The following is a 17,530-nucleotide window of genomic DNA, read 5'->3' on the forward strand; positions in this document are numbered from 1 at the left end:
GGTGATACACCATGAAATTTCACATTTCCTATTTTAAAACCTTTTTTTGGGGGTCCCACTAGCACCTTCTATCCTCACAAAGTCCCATTTCTGACCGATGTGTCTTTCATGGTTTTGAGAAGGCGAAGATTAAAAGTATCCCACGGGTTCTCAAAACAGGCTATCCAGATTTGCTGCCGATTGTGACGTCATCTGCCGATTGTGACGTCATCATAAAAAATAAAAAAATCTAAAAAAATAAATAAATTTTTCAACAAAGATTTTTTTTTTTTCAAAAAGATTTGTTTTTGGGGGGGGGGGGGCTCTCTATTCAGGAGTGGTAATTTAGCCTCAAACCTTTTGAAAAACGTTTTTGGGACATAAACAATATGACATAAATACTTTTTAAACGCATGGTGTATCACCTTTAACTTACACATTACATTAAGATTACACCAGGTTACATTAAGATTACAACAGGTTTACAATGGATAGAGGGACAGAGAGACAGACAGACAGACAGACAGACAGACAGACAGATAGGTAGATAGATAGATACAGTAGATTGAAGAGTTGATAGAATGTTATATCTATGTTGTCTTTAATGAATAATTAATTAAATGGGTATGTGATAAACAAACTATTGCCCAACATTAGGCGTTATCCCTGGAATTCTGTCTTTGTTGGATAGAATCTCATGTGACCAAAATAATCTTTTGATGTGTCTCGCCCATCCAGTTTGAGGAGGACATGGTGGACATTTGTCTGAAGATTTTGGACGTCAATCCCAAGTTCGAGAAAGACCCGGCCGATGACTGTGCCGCTCGTTGTAACCCCATCTACGTCAGCAGAGTGGTCACTGCTATGGTAAGACAAAGGCAAGGTAAGACTTTGCAAAGGCAAAGTCTAGACTTATTTGTACAGTAGCTCAGGCTTGTCAACTCTCCTGGATTTCCCAGGAGTCTCCTGGATTTTGACCCCATCTCCTGGCATGCTCCTCCTGGATTGGCAAATCTCCTGGATTTCTCCTGGATTTTGTATCAAACTCCCAAAATTCACCAGAACACAGTAAATGACATCTACTATGTTAATTTTTTTTCGGGGGGAGGACCCCCAGACCCCCCGCTTTAGGGGTGGGGGCAATGCATGCAAGATCATACAGATATTCACTTAAGTAATGACTTATAGATGAGACATCATTATTAAAGATGTCTTACTTTGCTGCAGTCATCAAATCTGTACACCTACATTTGGCATTTTAGGCTGAAATTGTACACATGCTAGTACAAGTAATCCAAGTAATCCTGATAAATGTATCAAACATGCACAAAATTCAACAGAACACAGGAAAATATATCTATTAATACATTTTGGGGAGAGCACCCCCCAGACCCTGGTTGGGGAGTTCCGCGCACCCCCCAAAAAATAAATCTCCTGGATTCTGACAGTCCAATGTTGACAACCCTGGTAGCTAGCCTGTCGACCAGCCTGTCGACCAGTGGCTCTTTTTCCTGCATGAGGGCCCACTTGAAAATCTTGAAAGTGTTCGTGGCCCACCCAACTGACCACTTAACAGTATACTTTTTCCTTTGCATACATTTTCAGAGCACGATCGATTGTGTTCCGGTTTGGATGCATGAAAAACTGAAAAACATTATATAGATATTTTCTTTCTTTTTTACGACCTGCCTGTTTGTCTGTCAATGTATCTTATCTATTGTCATGATGGAAATGTGTTAAGTGCATAAATACTTTACAGTTTTCAGGTAGACTATACTATACTATTACTATGCTTTAATATTATCATTGGTATGTATAGCAAGTGTTACCCCGTGTGAACACATTAATGCATTACTAATTACAATCCAATAATATGATTCTGAATTAGGCCACTTTACAAAATACTTGACCTTATACATTATTATGCTTTATAATGTGTTATGCTTATTGTTATAAACAAGCAATATGATTTTTTACGGGTTCTTATAACTATAATCATAGTGTTATAAGCAGATTATAATGCATTATAATTATGTTTATAATATTGATTGATTGATTGATTGATTGATTGATTGATTGATTGATTATTTTATTAGACAAAAATGGAGAACAGTACAAGTATAGTCAATACAATTGAAATGTAGTACAGTACAGGTACAGTTAAACAAACTTTTACGGCCTAACCCTCTGTATTTAATTCATGTACAATATGTAGACATTGGGTAACATATATGTGTTACCCAAGTGGTAACACATTAATGCTTTATTAATTACAATCCAATAATATGATTCTGAATTAGGCCATTCTACAAAATGATGGTAATGCAAGTATACTTTGAAGCCAATACCTTGTACTCACGTAAGGTTTTTACCATTTCTACTTGTGTTAGCTACTTTTACTTAGGTAAAACGTCTGAGTATGTCTTCTAACATTGTGTATTATTTGTGCAGATCAACTCTGTGGATGACAGAGGAGTGCTGGCCGGCTCTTGGGGTGATTACTTCGGCGGCGTCTCGCCCACTCACTGGAGCGGAAGTGTCGAAATCCTGCGAAAATGGCACAAATTTAACTGTCACGCGGTGAAGTACGGACAATGCTGGGTGTTCGCCGGGGTCATGTGCACAGGTAAAGAACCCAGCCCTCCTTTTGTGTGCTGCAGAAATGTATAGCTTATTAACACTTTTCTTTAGGCTAAAGACAAGGGATTCCTACATTATTTTTTTTAAATCTAATTTATAATTTTTGATAGACACAAATTTAATCATATCAGTAATGCATAATTATTATTGTTGTGGTTCTCAAAGTGAGGTCCAGGGACTCTCTGGCTTACTTGATAGTGATAAATGATAGTTACCTATATTATCCCGCAGGGGAAATTCAGATATCGCAGCCCAACCCAGCTGCTTTTTTTTTATCAGCTTTAACCCAGCTGAACTCAACCCAGTGATGCCCACAAGGAGCGCAAGGGGGAAGGGGAGCAGTGATAGCTGGAGCAGGGAATCGTACCTGCGGCCTCTGGGGCCTCCAGAGTCCTAGGTGTGGACACTAACCACTCAGCTATCACTGCTCACTTGAGAGGGTTCCAAATGGACACTTACAAGTTCACTCTCAGACAGTGTTATGGTGGTCCTTGAAATGAAAAGGTTTGAGAGCCACCGTTATTATTGCAGAAGAAGTGCACACCAGCTCTGTCAGCATGAGTAAACCGGTTCCAGAAACGGTTCCAAATGTGACACTTCCTCAATGTCGTCCTCCGGTTTTAATATAATATAAGATTCAAGTGTGTGTAGATGATGATGATACATCATGACATGATATACTGTGTGTGTGTGTGTGTGTGTGTGTGTGTGTGTGTGTGTGTGTGTGTGTGTGTGTGTGTGTGTGTGTGTGTGTGTGTGTTTTCTCCAGTGATGAGGTGCTTGGGTATTCCGTGCCGTGTTGTCACCAACTTCCAGTCGGCTCACGACACGGACGGCAGCCTGACCATCGACGTGCTCCACGCAGACTACGGAGTCCGGGTCCGAGATTCCAAGGACAGTGTCTGGTGAGTGAAGCCCAGTTCATTGGCTGCTCTCATTGCACAACGGTGTCGCTTGCCGACAAGAACTAAAGACCCTGACACACTGAAAGCACGAGACACACCTGACCTCATTTTGACGACTTACCCTAGTCATTTTGTTCTTATGTTTTGGCTTGTTTTGTTTTTACCACACGGTAAAAATGTAATTTAGATATCATGTTTAATAGACAGATGCTAGGTTCATTGTTTGCCTGATATTATTTTGATAGTATATTGTAAATGTTTTAGTCTAATGCTAGGTGCATGGCTTACCTGTGATCCTTGTTTACTGAGGCACCACACTGTCTCTGCATTTGACTTGTCTTTACCTTGCTTATTGTAAACCCTCTGGATAAAGAGCGTCTGCAAAATCCCTACATTATATACGCATGTCATCAAATGCACCCATTGTTTATAACGGATGCAGCCACACTGAAGGCATCAAGTCTACGCGACAAAACCTGTTGACACTTCTTTTAGAGCTCGGTTCTACTTTGGAGCCTTCAATGTGTGGCACAGACAGACCAGAGAGAGTGAATGGAACAAGACGGAATACAGTGTGGAGCATGTGTCCATGCATGTATGTGCAACACAGTTCATTACACAGCCGATGATGTCTAGTTAGCGCGGTGGTTGTTTACTCTTCCAATGGGAATATTTGACACGTGTCAGGGACATGGAGTATGAACTTGAACAGAAGGAAAGAGACTTTTGTACATGTATATCCCATCTCTTTTTCTCTTCACTGTCATGTCAGAGCACAATCACATGAGGAGAACATTAAAGAAAAAAGAAATGAAAAGTTGGCAGTAATTAGAAAAATCACTCCTGGTGTGAAGTGAGCGGTGCTATTTATCATTTAATTTCATTAAGTCTCCTACAAAGCTTGGCCAATGTGACCCTGGGCGTACAACAAACCAAGACTCAAGCGTTTATCCACCGCAGGGCATCCAACACTTGGCTTGGCCATGTGTCCATATGAGCATGCACTGTGGCCACAGTCCATGTTCTCCATGTGATGCGGCAGCCATCACTCAATGTACCTTTTCATCTTGAGGAGACATCCGTGTTTCTCCGCAGAGGTTCCAAGAGAACATCAGTGTTTTTCAGCTCGCTCTCTGTGCTGTACAGGTTGTTCTCCTGGATGTAGCGAACCACAGGGTCCGGCAGCAGGTACCTGACGCTCTGTCCCCGCCGCAGCGCTCGCCGCACATGAGTGGCCGAAATCTCATTTGTCACCCATTCGCGGACCACGTGGATGTTCTTACGATGCCTCCATAGAGCGTCCGATTGGTGGATGACCTTCTCGGCATCTGCCCCGTGGCGGCTGATGCAGACCACGCCGTAGAGGCCTACGATTTCAGCCACGTCCTCCTCCGTCCATAGATTTGGAATGCCGAAGGAGTCCAGGACGTCGCCCCCACACAGCAGCATCAGCCGAGGTGGTGGAGCCTGGGAAGAATGCTCCTTCCTTGCACTCTTTCTCCTTCTTTGCAGCTCTTTGTTCTGCCCGACTGCCACCAGTTCCCCGCAGTGATGCCGTGCTACTTTAACCGTCTCCGTCCACTCAGGCTGTAAGCTCTCCCAGGGGTCTACCGTGATCCAGTCAGAGCCATCAATGGCCAGTTGGGCCATCAGCACACGGTGGTGGGCTTCGATCAGACCCTTCTTCTTATAGCCGTCGCCCACTGGAGAGATGATGCCTTTCACCACCTTGTACGGGCCGCTGTCTTCCAGGTGGTCTTTGGCGAGCTCAAACATCCTCAGGTGCATGTTGGTTACGGGGTTGAAAGAGCCACAGGACAGCAGCACCACGTTGGTTAAACCCTGGGACTCCATTAAGACACGATTCTCTGTTCTAATAGTTTCTTCTGTTACTTAAGTACTTGGTGCGTGCCTCTTGTAGTTAGTCTCTTCACGGTGTGAAGGCAGACCAAACTTAAAATTGTGACATCATGCTTCACCACTTTGACACCTTGTTAGTGTGGTTGCCAGTAGGGCAACCTGACTATTGTTCTAATCCGGCCATTATTTTATTACGTCACCATTAAAGAGTAAGTCCATTGAGGTCAATCGGGGAGTGGTGCTAGCTTGAGGATTGGTCAAGCTTCACATGACAATTTGGCTACTCAGACAATAAATAGGCAACGACACTTCTAGTTTAGGGAGTTGCCCAAATGGCATGTTACCGGCATCAAAGCACGAACATGGGGTAACCATGGCAACCTAATGTCAACAAACATTTAAGAGCCAAGGACAGACACACAAAGACATTTATCTGTCCTTTCACTAATGCCAAAATATTTTGTTCCTCACTGACATTGTCTATATGTTGTCAGTTTTGCCCAAATATGGAGTTCCACAATGCTCCACTATTGGCCTTCAAATACTCACTGAATTTCCCTAGAAATCACCTATGATACCCTAGCATCCATGCACTGTTTTAACCTGGAAACCATCTGTTTCACTTAGCAACCATATTATCCATATACCAATCACTGTTTCCCCTAGCAACGACATGTTTGACTCTTAGCAACCACCTCTTTATCCTAGCAACCACCTGTTTACCTTTAGAAACCACCTATTGCACGTGTCCCTTCTATGCCCATATATGGAGATCTCTATCTGTCAGTCCTTTTCCCTTCCCTCCTTTTCATCAGTATATGCCCATATATTGGCCTATCAGTCGGATCGGTTCTGGACAACCACCACTTATCAGAACAACTCAACGCCAGGCACCACACTCCCTTGAGTCCTTGCCAATGCATGCGCCAAGTTTTAAGTCGTTTTGGTCCTATATATGCAGATGGCCATATATATGCTACGGACATGGGTATGGGTATATCAGGTTTGTTTATGTCTGTGTCATAACATGACATGCCTATATATGGGCATATCAGGTTTGTTGTCTCCGCCAGGCTGAAAGGCATGACCGAGACTATGTTTTGCACCCTGTCCGTCTGTTACCAGCTAATCTCTGGCGCTGTTGGCCCGGTTGCTGTCCAACTGTGCACACACACTCCCTGGATGCCAATGCCACATTTTTCATATGGGCCACCATGAGGAAAATGCTTGCAAAACTTTTTTTTTTTTTTTTTTTTTACAGTACTCCTTCAGATTCTGCCCAAAAATCATGTTGGCACCCTGCACCCGTGCTTAAGGTTGCCTGCCTCTGCTTGAAACCTTACTGTTGTTTGTGTCCTGCAGGAACTTCCATGTGTGGGTGGAGGCCTGGATGAGACGGCCAGACCAGAAGGAGGATGGAAGCTATGATGGCTGGCAGGTTGTGGACCCGACCCCACAGGAGAGGAGCAACGGTACTTGTCTCTGCAATCAGTGGCTATCAAGCTTTTTTATTCCAACGACCCCCAGTTTGACGTGCATTGGGCCAGTGATTCTCAATCTTTTTTCTCATGTCATGTTTTCTCATGTCACGGACCCCATGTGTAAGGTTGAGAGGGATGAGGCCACACAACTCAAAGCCATCGTGGCTTAGAGTTGTGAGCCAGGCCTCATCCTTCTCAACATTATTACCAGCCGTGGTCAGCACCTCGTCAACACAGTCCCAGAGAAACCCATTGTTAAGAAGAAAAAAGAAAAAAAATCACACCCAATGTGAAGTGAGCGGTGGTCGTGCTTGCATAACGTCTTCAGACTAGGATTTGAGTCTAGGATGTACACAGGCTATGCTACACACACACGTTTTACTATGGCAAAACGCTGAGGAAAAAGGCTACAGACACACGCACAGCCACTCTATGGAGCGGTTTACCAACGCTCAAAAATGTGTCTCTTTGTTTTATCTATGGGACTTCCAAGTGTAAAATCCACATTGTTGATATAACTCTGAGAGCGCACAAATGGAACCAAGAGGACCCGTAAAGGTCCACTTGGTTGAGTTGGTTAAATTTGTGAGTTATGGGGATCTGTGGATTAATAGTGCACAAAACTGGGGGTCCTTGAAATAAAAAAGAAATAAGTGGAACCAGTGGAATGGACTAACATGGGTTTGCTCTCCTCTCATGCAGGTGTGTACCGCTGTGGTCCAGCTCCAGTCGCAGCGATCCGTGCCGGACACACCGACCAGAAATACGATGTTCCATTTGTCTTTGCTGAGGTCAACGCTGACTGCATTGACTGGCTGGTTAGTACCTGATGGACAGGAAAGAACTGCATCCAGGGAATTGGTTGTATCAGTGGTTCTCAAAGTGTGAACATGAGCTGGGGTCCTCAGCTAAATTTGGAATACAGCATAAAAATCTGTTTAACCACTTGGACCCTCAGTCAGCTACTGTACTTGAAGAGACGACAATATCCGACCTACAAGCTGGGAGCTTATAGACCTGCTATTTATCTTAAGGTTTAATATACTTTTAACAACACAGATTTTGTATGGAGGTCCCCGGCACAAACAGTTTTCAGGGGGTCTGTGGCCAAATATCTTCTTGACTTTACAGCATATGGATTAGAAAGAGTTGAAAAAAGGGGATAGAAAATACTTAAGCCCAACTTGTATATACTCTTATGACAAATAGCAAAAGTAGCCAATCTACAAGTTCCCAATCCAAATATGGACATCTTCCACCACAAATGCCTAAATATGGACAATTGTACATCCTCCAAATTAACCCAACATTAACTTGTACATCACATCGGGAACTGTATAAAAGGAACGAGACACCGGCCTCTTAAAGGTTAAGCTCCAATCTGGAGTCAGATAGCAGCCTCTGAGATCTGCACTCCTTTGGTTTCACCCATGCAAGCATCCATAATACTGTTCTGACTGGACACCCAGAAGTGATGTCTGTGTATTGAACCCTGCACCAAACACATCAATCACTGCAAGCCTGTATGACTAAACAGGAGGAGGTAATACTGATCCAGACAAACCATTTACTGCTGACCCTTAATTACTTTTTGGGAACTTGAATCTCTCAGGCCCTTCGAGAAGGGCTTTATTAGCTGAATGGTTAAACCGTTATCAGGCTGGTAGCTATTATGGTGATGAAGTCATCGGTTGAGGATGATGATGCTGGCTGGGGACTGGGCATTGTCCCCGGGAAGATGAAGAATAATGCCAAGTGGGTTGACATCACTCGTGGTTTCGAGGGGGCGTGCAAGGAACTGAACCTTGGCGAGTTGCTTCATGACAAACTGTTTGGCTTGTCGGAGGCTATGTCGGCCATCGAGATGATGAATCCGAAGATGGATGCCGGAATGATCGGGAACCAGATTAAGCGGAAGGTGGTTCTGAGCTTTGAACAGGCTGTCAAGGCCGGTGCCATCAGGGTGAGGGACCTGGGCGCGCCTCAACTGATCGGAATCATGGACACATGTTTCTGCTGCTTGATCACATGGCTGGAGGGCCACTCTCTGGCCCAGACAGTGTTCACATGTTTGTACATGCACAAACCAGACTTAATAGAGGACCCGGCTCTCCAAGCCTTCACCCTGGGGATCCTCAAAGTGTGCGCCATCGCTCAAGGGAAAGTCATGAAGGCCGCCGTGTTTGAAGAGGAAGACTTCCAGGCCGTGACCTATGGCTTCAAGATGGCCGACAATGTCACAGACTCACGGGTTGCAGGCATGCTGAAAGACGTGGAGGATGAGTTCCAGAGGCAGGTTAAGAGCACACGCTGTCGACAGGGCGAACAGCAGCAGCGAGATGCCGGGGTCGAGCTGGAGCACCAGCAGAGTTTGGCACTTTTCAACAGGATCAAGTTCATACGCCTGCTATTGACCGCACTTATCGCCTTTTCAAAGAAAGAGACCAGTGGCAGCTCAGTGGGCGAGGCCCAGAAACTGATGGCTCAAACAGCTGATCTCCTGCCAGCCATCCACTCCAGTATCCACCATGGTATCCAGTCACAGAATGATGCCAAAGGAGATCAACCCATCATGATGGGCTTTGAGCCCCTGGTCAATCAGAGACTGCTGCCCCCCACCTCCCCCCGCAACATCAAGATCATCAAGAGAGAGGAAATGGTGGCATACTTCAGCAAGCTCATAGAGCGTATCGACAGCGTCTGTGATGTCGTCAATTCCACCAACCTGCACAGCATACTGGACTTCTTCTGTGAGTTCAGTGAGCGGTCTCCCTGTGTGCTCTCCCGATCACTGCTTCAGACTATGTTCCTGGCGGATAATAAGAAAGTGTTTGGGACTCACCTGATGCAGAATATGATCAAGGATGCTCTCAGGTACTTTGTCAGCCCGCCTGTTCTCTCCTCCAGGTGCTGTCTCTTCAACAACCACCAGGCCAAGGGCTACTTGGACTCATTCGTCACTCACTGCTCCCTGCCCTTCTGTAGCCTCATACAGATCCACGGCCACAACCGAGCTAGGCAGAGAGACAAGTTAGGACTCATCCTGGAAGAGTTTGCTGCGCTGCAGGACGAGGCAGAGAAGCTGGACACTGCGCTGCACGGCCTGCTGACCAAGCTGGAGCCTCAGAGACAACACCTGGCCTGTCTGGGCACCTGGGTCCTCTACCACAACCTGAGGATCATGATCCAGTACCTGCTGAGCGGCTTTGAGATGGAGCTTTACGGCGCACACGAGTACCATTTCATCTACTGGTACCTGTCAGAGTTCCTCTACGGCTGGCTGATGTCCACCCTGAGCAGAGCCCACTCCGCTCAGACGGCAGAGGAGAAGGTCGCGGAGGAACAGCAGAAAGGACGCAGCAGCAGCAAGAAAGCCAAGAAGAAGAAGGAGGCACACTCGCTGAATAAGGAGGTCACCATGTGTCAAGCCTACCAGAACATGTGCGCTGGCATGTACAAGACCATGGTGGCGCTGGACATGGGCGGGAAGGTGCGTAAGCCGCAGTTCGAGCTGGACAGCGAGCAGGTTCGCTATGAGCGTCGCCTCGCCCCCTTCAACAGCGTGGTCACTCCCCCGCCCGTACGTTACGTCCAGTTCAAGGAGAGGTCTGACCTGAAGAGCGATCCTCCGCCAGGCCCGGCTGACCTGTACCTTGCAGCCAGCAAGCACTTTCAACAGGCCAAGCTCGTCCTGGAGAACGTGGTCGGTCCAGACGCAGAGGTGAACCGTGTCCTGAAGGTGGCCAAGCCCAACATGGTGTTGACAAACCTACTGGCCGCCGGACACAAGAAAGACACTACAGTGCTCCCGCAGTTTGACTTCTCTGCTCACAAATACTTCCCTGTGGTCACGATTACATGATTCAGGAACATTCAGAATGAAACCTACAGTACCAGTAAGACTCCCTAGACCGTAGGTCGCTTATCTCCACAAATAGGGCAAAAATTAGTTTTTCCAAAATCTTCCTGATCCATGTTGATGACATGAGTGTAGACATACTGTGTAGTGATTTTCGTGATTTTAGGGCAAAATCTGTAGGAGCAGTGTCCAAAAATGTGTTTTTAAAAATCGGCCTGAAGGTGGCGCTATATGGGACAGATTCATGTTGATGGGATGAGTGTAGACATACTGTGTAGCGATTTGCGTGATTTTAGGGCAAAAACTGTAGGAGCAGTGTCCAAAAATGTGTTTTAAAAATCGGCCTGAAGGTGGCGCTAGAAGAGGGCCATGTGAGAAATGAGGGGTGGGGTCTCCGCGTTGCCTTGGCGGACGAATAGGTACCGGCCCCGGCTCTCCCGGACGCTCCTAGCCCGAGTTACGGCATTTTATGTGAGCTGCAGTGGAGGGGGTCCTCCACTGGGGGCGCCACCACTTTTGCATCCGTTCTGGAGCACCAGGAGTGGGTGGTCCCCAGGAATTCCCCGTGAGCAGCCCCGTTGGGGTGGTCATTTGGTCATTTTTGCACATTTGGTAATTCTTTACACCTGGGGGTCCCCCAGGGACCTGGGGGTCCCTGGACAGGTCCCTGGACAACCCTTTGGCAGGTAAGGAGTGTGTGTGCAAAATTTGGCATGGATGGGGGCAACGGTTGTGGAGATATGAGCAGGGCAAAAGTGTGACGTGTGACGTGTGACAGACGGACGGACGGACGGACAGCCGGTGGAGGTTTTGATAGTAAATGCGACCTATGGTCGCAATAACAGTGATGCACAGCAACAAATTACACTTACTTTTTTATCTACTTTATATTTGTTTTTGAGCAGTGCTCCTGAAAGGAGCTAATCTCCAAGATCTGGCTTTGTCCTTTTGTCCAAAGACTGTTGTACGCCCACGGTCACATTGGCAAAGCTTCGTGGGACGCTTAATGAAATGAACTCATAAATAGCACCACTCGCTTCACACTAGGTGTGATTTCTTTGGAAGCTTATGACTTTCACCCATTACGTTTCAAAGACAAATATTGTACCCAAATACCTCTATGATGTCATGTGAACCTACAGTACTAACAATATGTAGATCTGCTGTTTTTACCAAATGTTTTCCCCAGATTAGGCATTCATGTGCTAGGGTTAATGTGGTTCAGTCAGTGTTTTGTAGCTGCGTTTATATGATTATCATTATTAAATAATATGCGGCTGTGGCTCAGGAGGTAGAGCAGGTCATCATGATCTGTGGGCCAGCGGTTTGAATCCTAGCTCCTCCTGTCCATAAGTGTCCTTGGGCAAGACACTGAACCCCACATTGCCTCCAATGAGACGGTCGGTGCTAGCTTGTCACCATTGGTGTGTGAAAATGTGGGAAGTAGACACTGGCATAGATTGTTTGCCGCTTCACCTCCAATGTATGAATGAATGAATGGACCATTGTAACGAGTTCACAACTTGCTTAGAAAAGCACTATACAATCCAATCTATTAATACAATTATGTGTTTTTGTACTGCTAGGTTATGGCCGATGGTTCAAAGAAGAACATCTTTTCTGACACTATGAGAATTGGTCAAAACGTCTCCACCAAGTCTGTGGGCTCCAACCAGAGGATGGATATCACAGAGAGCTACAAACACAGAGAGGGTGAATATATGTGCAAGCATGCACGCACTCATGTACGCTCGCATGCACAGATATGAATGAGGACACACACAATGTCAGCATGTCTATTGTCTACCCAAACATGTGCATATACATCAGTGGTGTAGGATACAAACATACACACAAATTAATCAATTGAACATAACCCACTTTCACTTTAACAATATTTCGTAAACAGTGAAAATAACTGATCTACAGGCTCATCACAGCGTGTTGTGGATTGGCTATTGTCACTAATATTTAAGATTTCTGAAGATTTTAAGGGAATGCAAGACATTAATTTGCTCTGTAATTTGTACTTTTGAATACCTATACTTAAAGGGGAAAACCAACCATTTTCAATATTGAACTATGTCATAATATACCTTAGAGCTGTTGTGTGTAAATAAGAGAAATAAAAATGCATTTTATTCATTAAAAATTACACCTCTGCTCTGAACAGGTACCAACGAGGAGAGAAGAGTCAATAAACACGCCCTAACCAGAGATTACTCCATAGAAGGACGGCCCAGAAAGCCAAAGGAGGAACCAAATGGAACAAATGGAACAAATGGAACAAACGGCGTCCATACTATCTCTGCCATTTCAATGAACATCGCGGAGGTAGGCCTTCTACGCTATTTCTTTAAGAAAACAAAGGGTTTGAAAAATGTCGAGAAAATATTGTGAGATGGACCACGAGTTACTTTTACTTAGGCACTCCAAGTATATTTTGATGCCAATAATATAGTTCTCTTAGGCAAGTAACATTTTTAATAAAGGCCTTTTGCTTGTAAGAGTATTATATACTGTGATATTGTTACTTAGTTAAAAAAAATAAAGAAAATCGGAATACTTCTTATAACATTGGTGTATTATTCTAGATGTCAAAGCCCATGAACGGCCAGGACATCAGTTTGAAGCTGGAAATGAGCAGTAAGGACCAGGCAGCCAGGAGTTTCCATGTTACCATCAGTACCCAGGTCATGAGGTACACCGGTGTACCGTCTGCTAACGTCTACACCCAGCAGAACGAAGTCACTCTGGAGCCTGGACAAGGTAAACTAGTCAGTCCCTACCAGGGACGTGCTGGCCATTGGGAAAAGCGACAACTCCCGAACGGCCCGTTCATTCCCGGCCGGTCCAGGCCGGCCATTAGGAAAAAGATTAAAATAAAATGTCGGCCCTCGTTCCATTTTAGGGGCTAGGCGGCCAAAAAGTAAATCGTCACTGTCAGGCAGAAACCTCGTAACTCCAAGTTTCAAATGTGTAAATTGTTTTGCAAAGCAAAGCCACATTCATTCCCTGCGTCCTGGCTTTCTGCTTTCATCTGATTGGCTGAGGCTGCTGCTGCATGCACCGTGGGTGCTGGGTAGGTTTGTAAAATGCCATTTGTCAGGCTACACAAGTGGCCACAACTCCAAATGAAAAGCCTTTGCAATGTCAATAGCTGAAGTATGGCCGACGAAGGCCGCAGAGGCCTAAATCGTGTTTGTTTTGCTGCTGTATTGATGAAATAAATTGGGGAGAATTACGACGGTGTGCGCTCTGTGTGCTCTCCAGCACAAACAGTGAGCTACTGTATGCTATTGCTTAGTCAGTGTTTCAGTCTCAGATGTTATATATTTTTTTTCTTTCTTAAAGGACATAGTTTATATATAATATAATTTGACAGTTGTTATGACAGATCATGTGTGGTTTTGAGTGAGAGTATGGGATTCCAGCCATTCACATGTCTCATGCTCAGAGGGAGTTGGCAGCCCTGCAATTATTGTGGATTAGCAAACGTTCTTTGGCACACCTGAAATAATTTAGTTTTTTTCTGACACACTGTGCCGCTCCATTCAGCTAAACGGATAAGAGGGGATTTAACTTTCCCAGTTCTGAGCTGGTTTTTAAACTTGCATGTCCAGTTTCCCAAATTATACTTTGTCATGTTTTCACTTTTTAGTAATCAAGGGCCTTCTCTCTCTCTCTCTCTCTCTCTCTCTGCTAGTATTACGGTAGTATAACTGGCACTTTATATTAATGCACTGAACTCAGGGAAATGGATTGGAAAATTAACCGTGGGACAGTTTGTTGAAGGGTTAACTGACGTTGTTTCGAAGTGCTGCAATATGGCCTCCACTATCTATTTTATTTCATTGAATTGTGTCTATCTGTCTGTCTGTCTGTCTGTCTGTCTGTCTGTCTGTCTGTCTCTGCAGACTTCTGGTTCCCCATCCTGGTTCCAGCCACAGCGTACAGGGGACATATGCTGACCAGTGACAGTGTGAAAGTGTCAGTCATGGCCACAGACAAAGAACGGCCAGATGCCATCTACCTGACAGAGGCAGACATCACACTGGAAAACCCTCACATCTCTATCACTGTTAGTACTTACCAAGAACTGACACTAGAATCAGTGGTGGACAAAGTAGGCCTATACTCGAAGTAAATACTCAATAATTCAAAAGTACAAACTATGAAGTACATTTTCAGAAAGAAAAAATCAATATAAATTGTAAAAATAGCAGACAAGGCTGTTTTTTGAATATTCATTGCTCCAGAATTTCTCAATGGGAGAAAGTGCCCCCTTTCCAGAGTTTTATTTTACTTTTTATTTTTATTTGCATTTAATAACACAATGTGTGTGTGTGTGTGTGTGTGTGTGTGTGTGTGTGTGTGTGTGTGTGTGTGTGTGTGTGTGTGTGTGTGTGTGTGTGTGTGTGTGTGTGTGTGTGTGTGTGTGTGTAGGTTCCAGAGCAGGGCTGGCAGGGCAGAGAGCTGCCAGTGGAGATCGTGTTTAAAAACCCACTTGACGAGACACTGAGGAACTGCAGTCTCACCATCACTGGCAGTGGACTGGTCAGATATGCCATTAGTTCCAGGTCAGTGTGTGCGTGTGTGTGCAGTGGTGGAAAAGGAAAGGTACTCACATTTATTACTTAAGTATAGGTATGGGTGCACCATCGATACTGCAACGTAGAAATACTCTGTTAGAAGTAAATGTCCGGAATTCAAAATGTATTTAAAGTACCAAAAGTATAAGTACTCATTGTGTATTTGAGTGACGCGCGTGTGTGTGTGCGCATGAAAAGCGTACCGTATCTCCATATATCATGTCTGTGAAAAATAATGTGTTGTTGTGTACTGTATGTGCAGACTTGCAGAGTTGGGTCCAGATCGCCAGGTGCACTTCAAGTTCTTCATCCTTCCCTACAAGTCAGGAGTGAAGACTCTGCTGGTGGACTTCGACTGCTCCAGCTTCAGAGACATCAAGGAAAGCTGCACCGTCCGCATCCAACCAGCCATACGCCTGGGGTTCTGATCTGCACCGTCCACCACCCACCACCTTCTACAGTTTGAATACTGCCAGGGAAAAATAAAGAAGAAAAAAGTAAAATATGATTAGGCTTGATTAGGCTATATCAAAATATTACAAGCTTCTTATAACCCATCATTTCCTAGCTTTGTCCAGCATTTATTTGAGCCAGTACACCGATGAAAACCTGCCGTTACAAGTTTGAGAAATCGAGATCAAGCAGCAGGTGATGCAGGCGAATACTGCCATCTTGTGAAGTTGTGAACCTACCCAGTGGTCTGTGATGCTTCAGATGTAGTGTTTGTGTTTCATAAAAGATACAATATTGGGTTGTATAATACTGAGTTAAATTAACATTGATTTATAATATGAATTGGGGTCTCAGAGATATATTACATGGGGGTTTGTAGCCTACAAACTGAGAAATGGCTGGGAATCACTGCTATAGAGCCGTAAATAAATCTTCTCTCAGGTCGCTTATAGGCTATGTCACTGACATATCTTTTCAAATGGGGTCCACAGGCTAATATATTTGGGGGTCCTTGACATAATATCAAATTCGTACTCTCTTGTCAATTGTAAAATGTCTAGACGTTTATATAAAGGCTTCATGGCTGATTCATTTATAGCTTTTAACCTCTATGGGGGCCTCCCACGACCCACGGGCCACAGACAAGGTCAGAAAGAGAAGGATGAGGCTGGCTGGGCACTGCACTGGGCAAATGCTTTCTCCTGCTATGCCGCTAAAATGTGGAACGCCCTACAGAAGGCCTTAAACGAGTGTAAGCCACTTAAAGGCGCATGCTACTCAAAACTAGTAAAAGAAAACAAAGCCAATTCCTTACCTCCCCCTGACCTTTCTATTGTAAATACCATTTATTTTTAATTGTTTCAATGTTATTATGAGTTAAAAAAAGGTCCTTGTCTCCTTGAGTATCATTTTAGTTGACCGTGTACCAGTGAACTGTACTGAAACGGTACCTTTTCCTATGCAAACTTATAATAAAGTTTTCAATGAATCAATCAATCAATCAATCAATCAATCAATCAATCGATCAACCAATCAATCAATCAAAATGTGTCAGGCACCCACAACTGGTGGCGAGCGAACTAACACTGTGGGAACCAACAGGCCCAGGGAAAGAGGCACACACCACACTGCAGTGCAACAAGCTGAGCTAACAGCACTGCAGAGCTCAAGACCCTGATGCTAGACAGGAGGGTGTGGAACACAGAGTTGGTGTTGCCTAGTTCGCACTCTCACATCACACCATAGCATATAACATGTAGGCCTATTAAATTATAATGTGTAAAAAAAAACATTTAAAAAAAAAAAACGAAAACGAAAACTACATCAAGATTCAAGAATCAAGACATGCATTCTTTGCTCTCCTTTTTCAAAAATAGAAACCCAACAACTGCTCTGCTCAGTCATATGAAGAGAAAGCGAAATAGAACACCCCGCCTGCTGTCTGTCAGTGTTACAGCTGTCAACTACACCCTGCTAGTGAACACACTACAACAGGAAATGGATTCACTTGGCCTTCAAAGTTAGAGTGTAATTTATAATAATGACTCATTTAAATCTTGTCACTAGTCTTACTGGTGTACATGTTTTGCTTCAATCCCAATTAAATAGTTCTATCTAATATGTAATTTGCATAAAGACCATTTCTGATAAATATAATTCAAAATTGTCCTTTTTGAAGGGTTTCAAATACTTAGTTTGCAGAAGTGTTCCTAATATTCCAATGCATTTATCACTTTGGCCCAGAAAATAGAAGATCTAAGG

General features: G+C 44.4%; 1 protein-coding gene across 1 annotated transcript; it reads left to right on the plus strand.

The window, feature by feature from the left end:
- Positions 1-8,537: 8,537 nt before the first annotated feature.
- Positions 8,538-15,744, plus strand: LOC308286913 (N-alpha-acetyltransferase 35, NatC auxiliary subunit-like; the record flags this gene model as incomplete). Its single annotated transcript, XM_080728035.1, has 7 exons — positions 8,538-10,712; positions 12,311-12,437; positions 12,898-13,058; positions 13,319-13,493; positions 14,669-14,805; positions 15,171-15,304; positions 15,579-15,744. The coding sequence occupies 7 exons, from the start codon at positions 8,538-8,540 to the stop codon at positions 15,742-15,744; spliced, it is 3,075 nt and encodes a 1,024-aa protein (XP_080584161.1).
- Positions 15,745-17,530: the final 1,786 nt, after the last annotated feature.

Source organism: Nannobrachium achirus (genome assembly GCF_963921795.1).
Source record: "Nannobrachium achirus genome assembly, chromosome: 6".
Taxonomy (NCBI): domain Eukaryota; kingdom Metazoa; phylum Chordata; class Actinopteri; order Myctophiformes; family Myctophidae; genus Nannobrachium; species Nannobrachium achirus.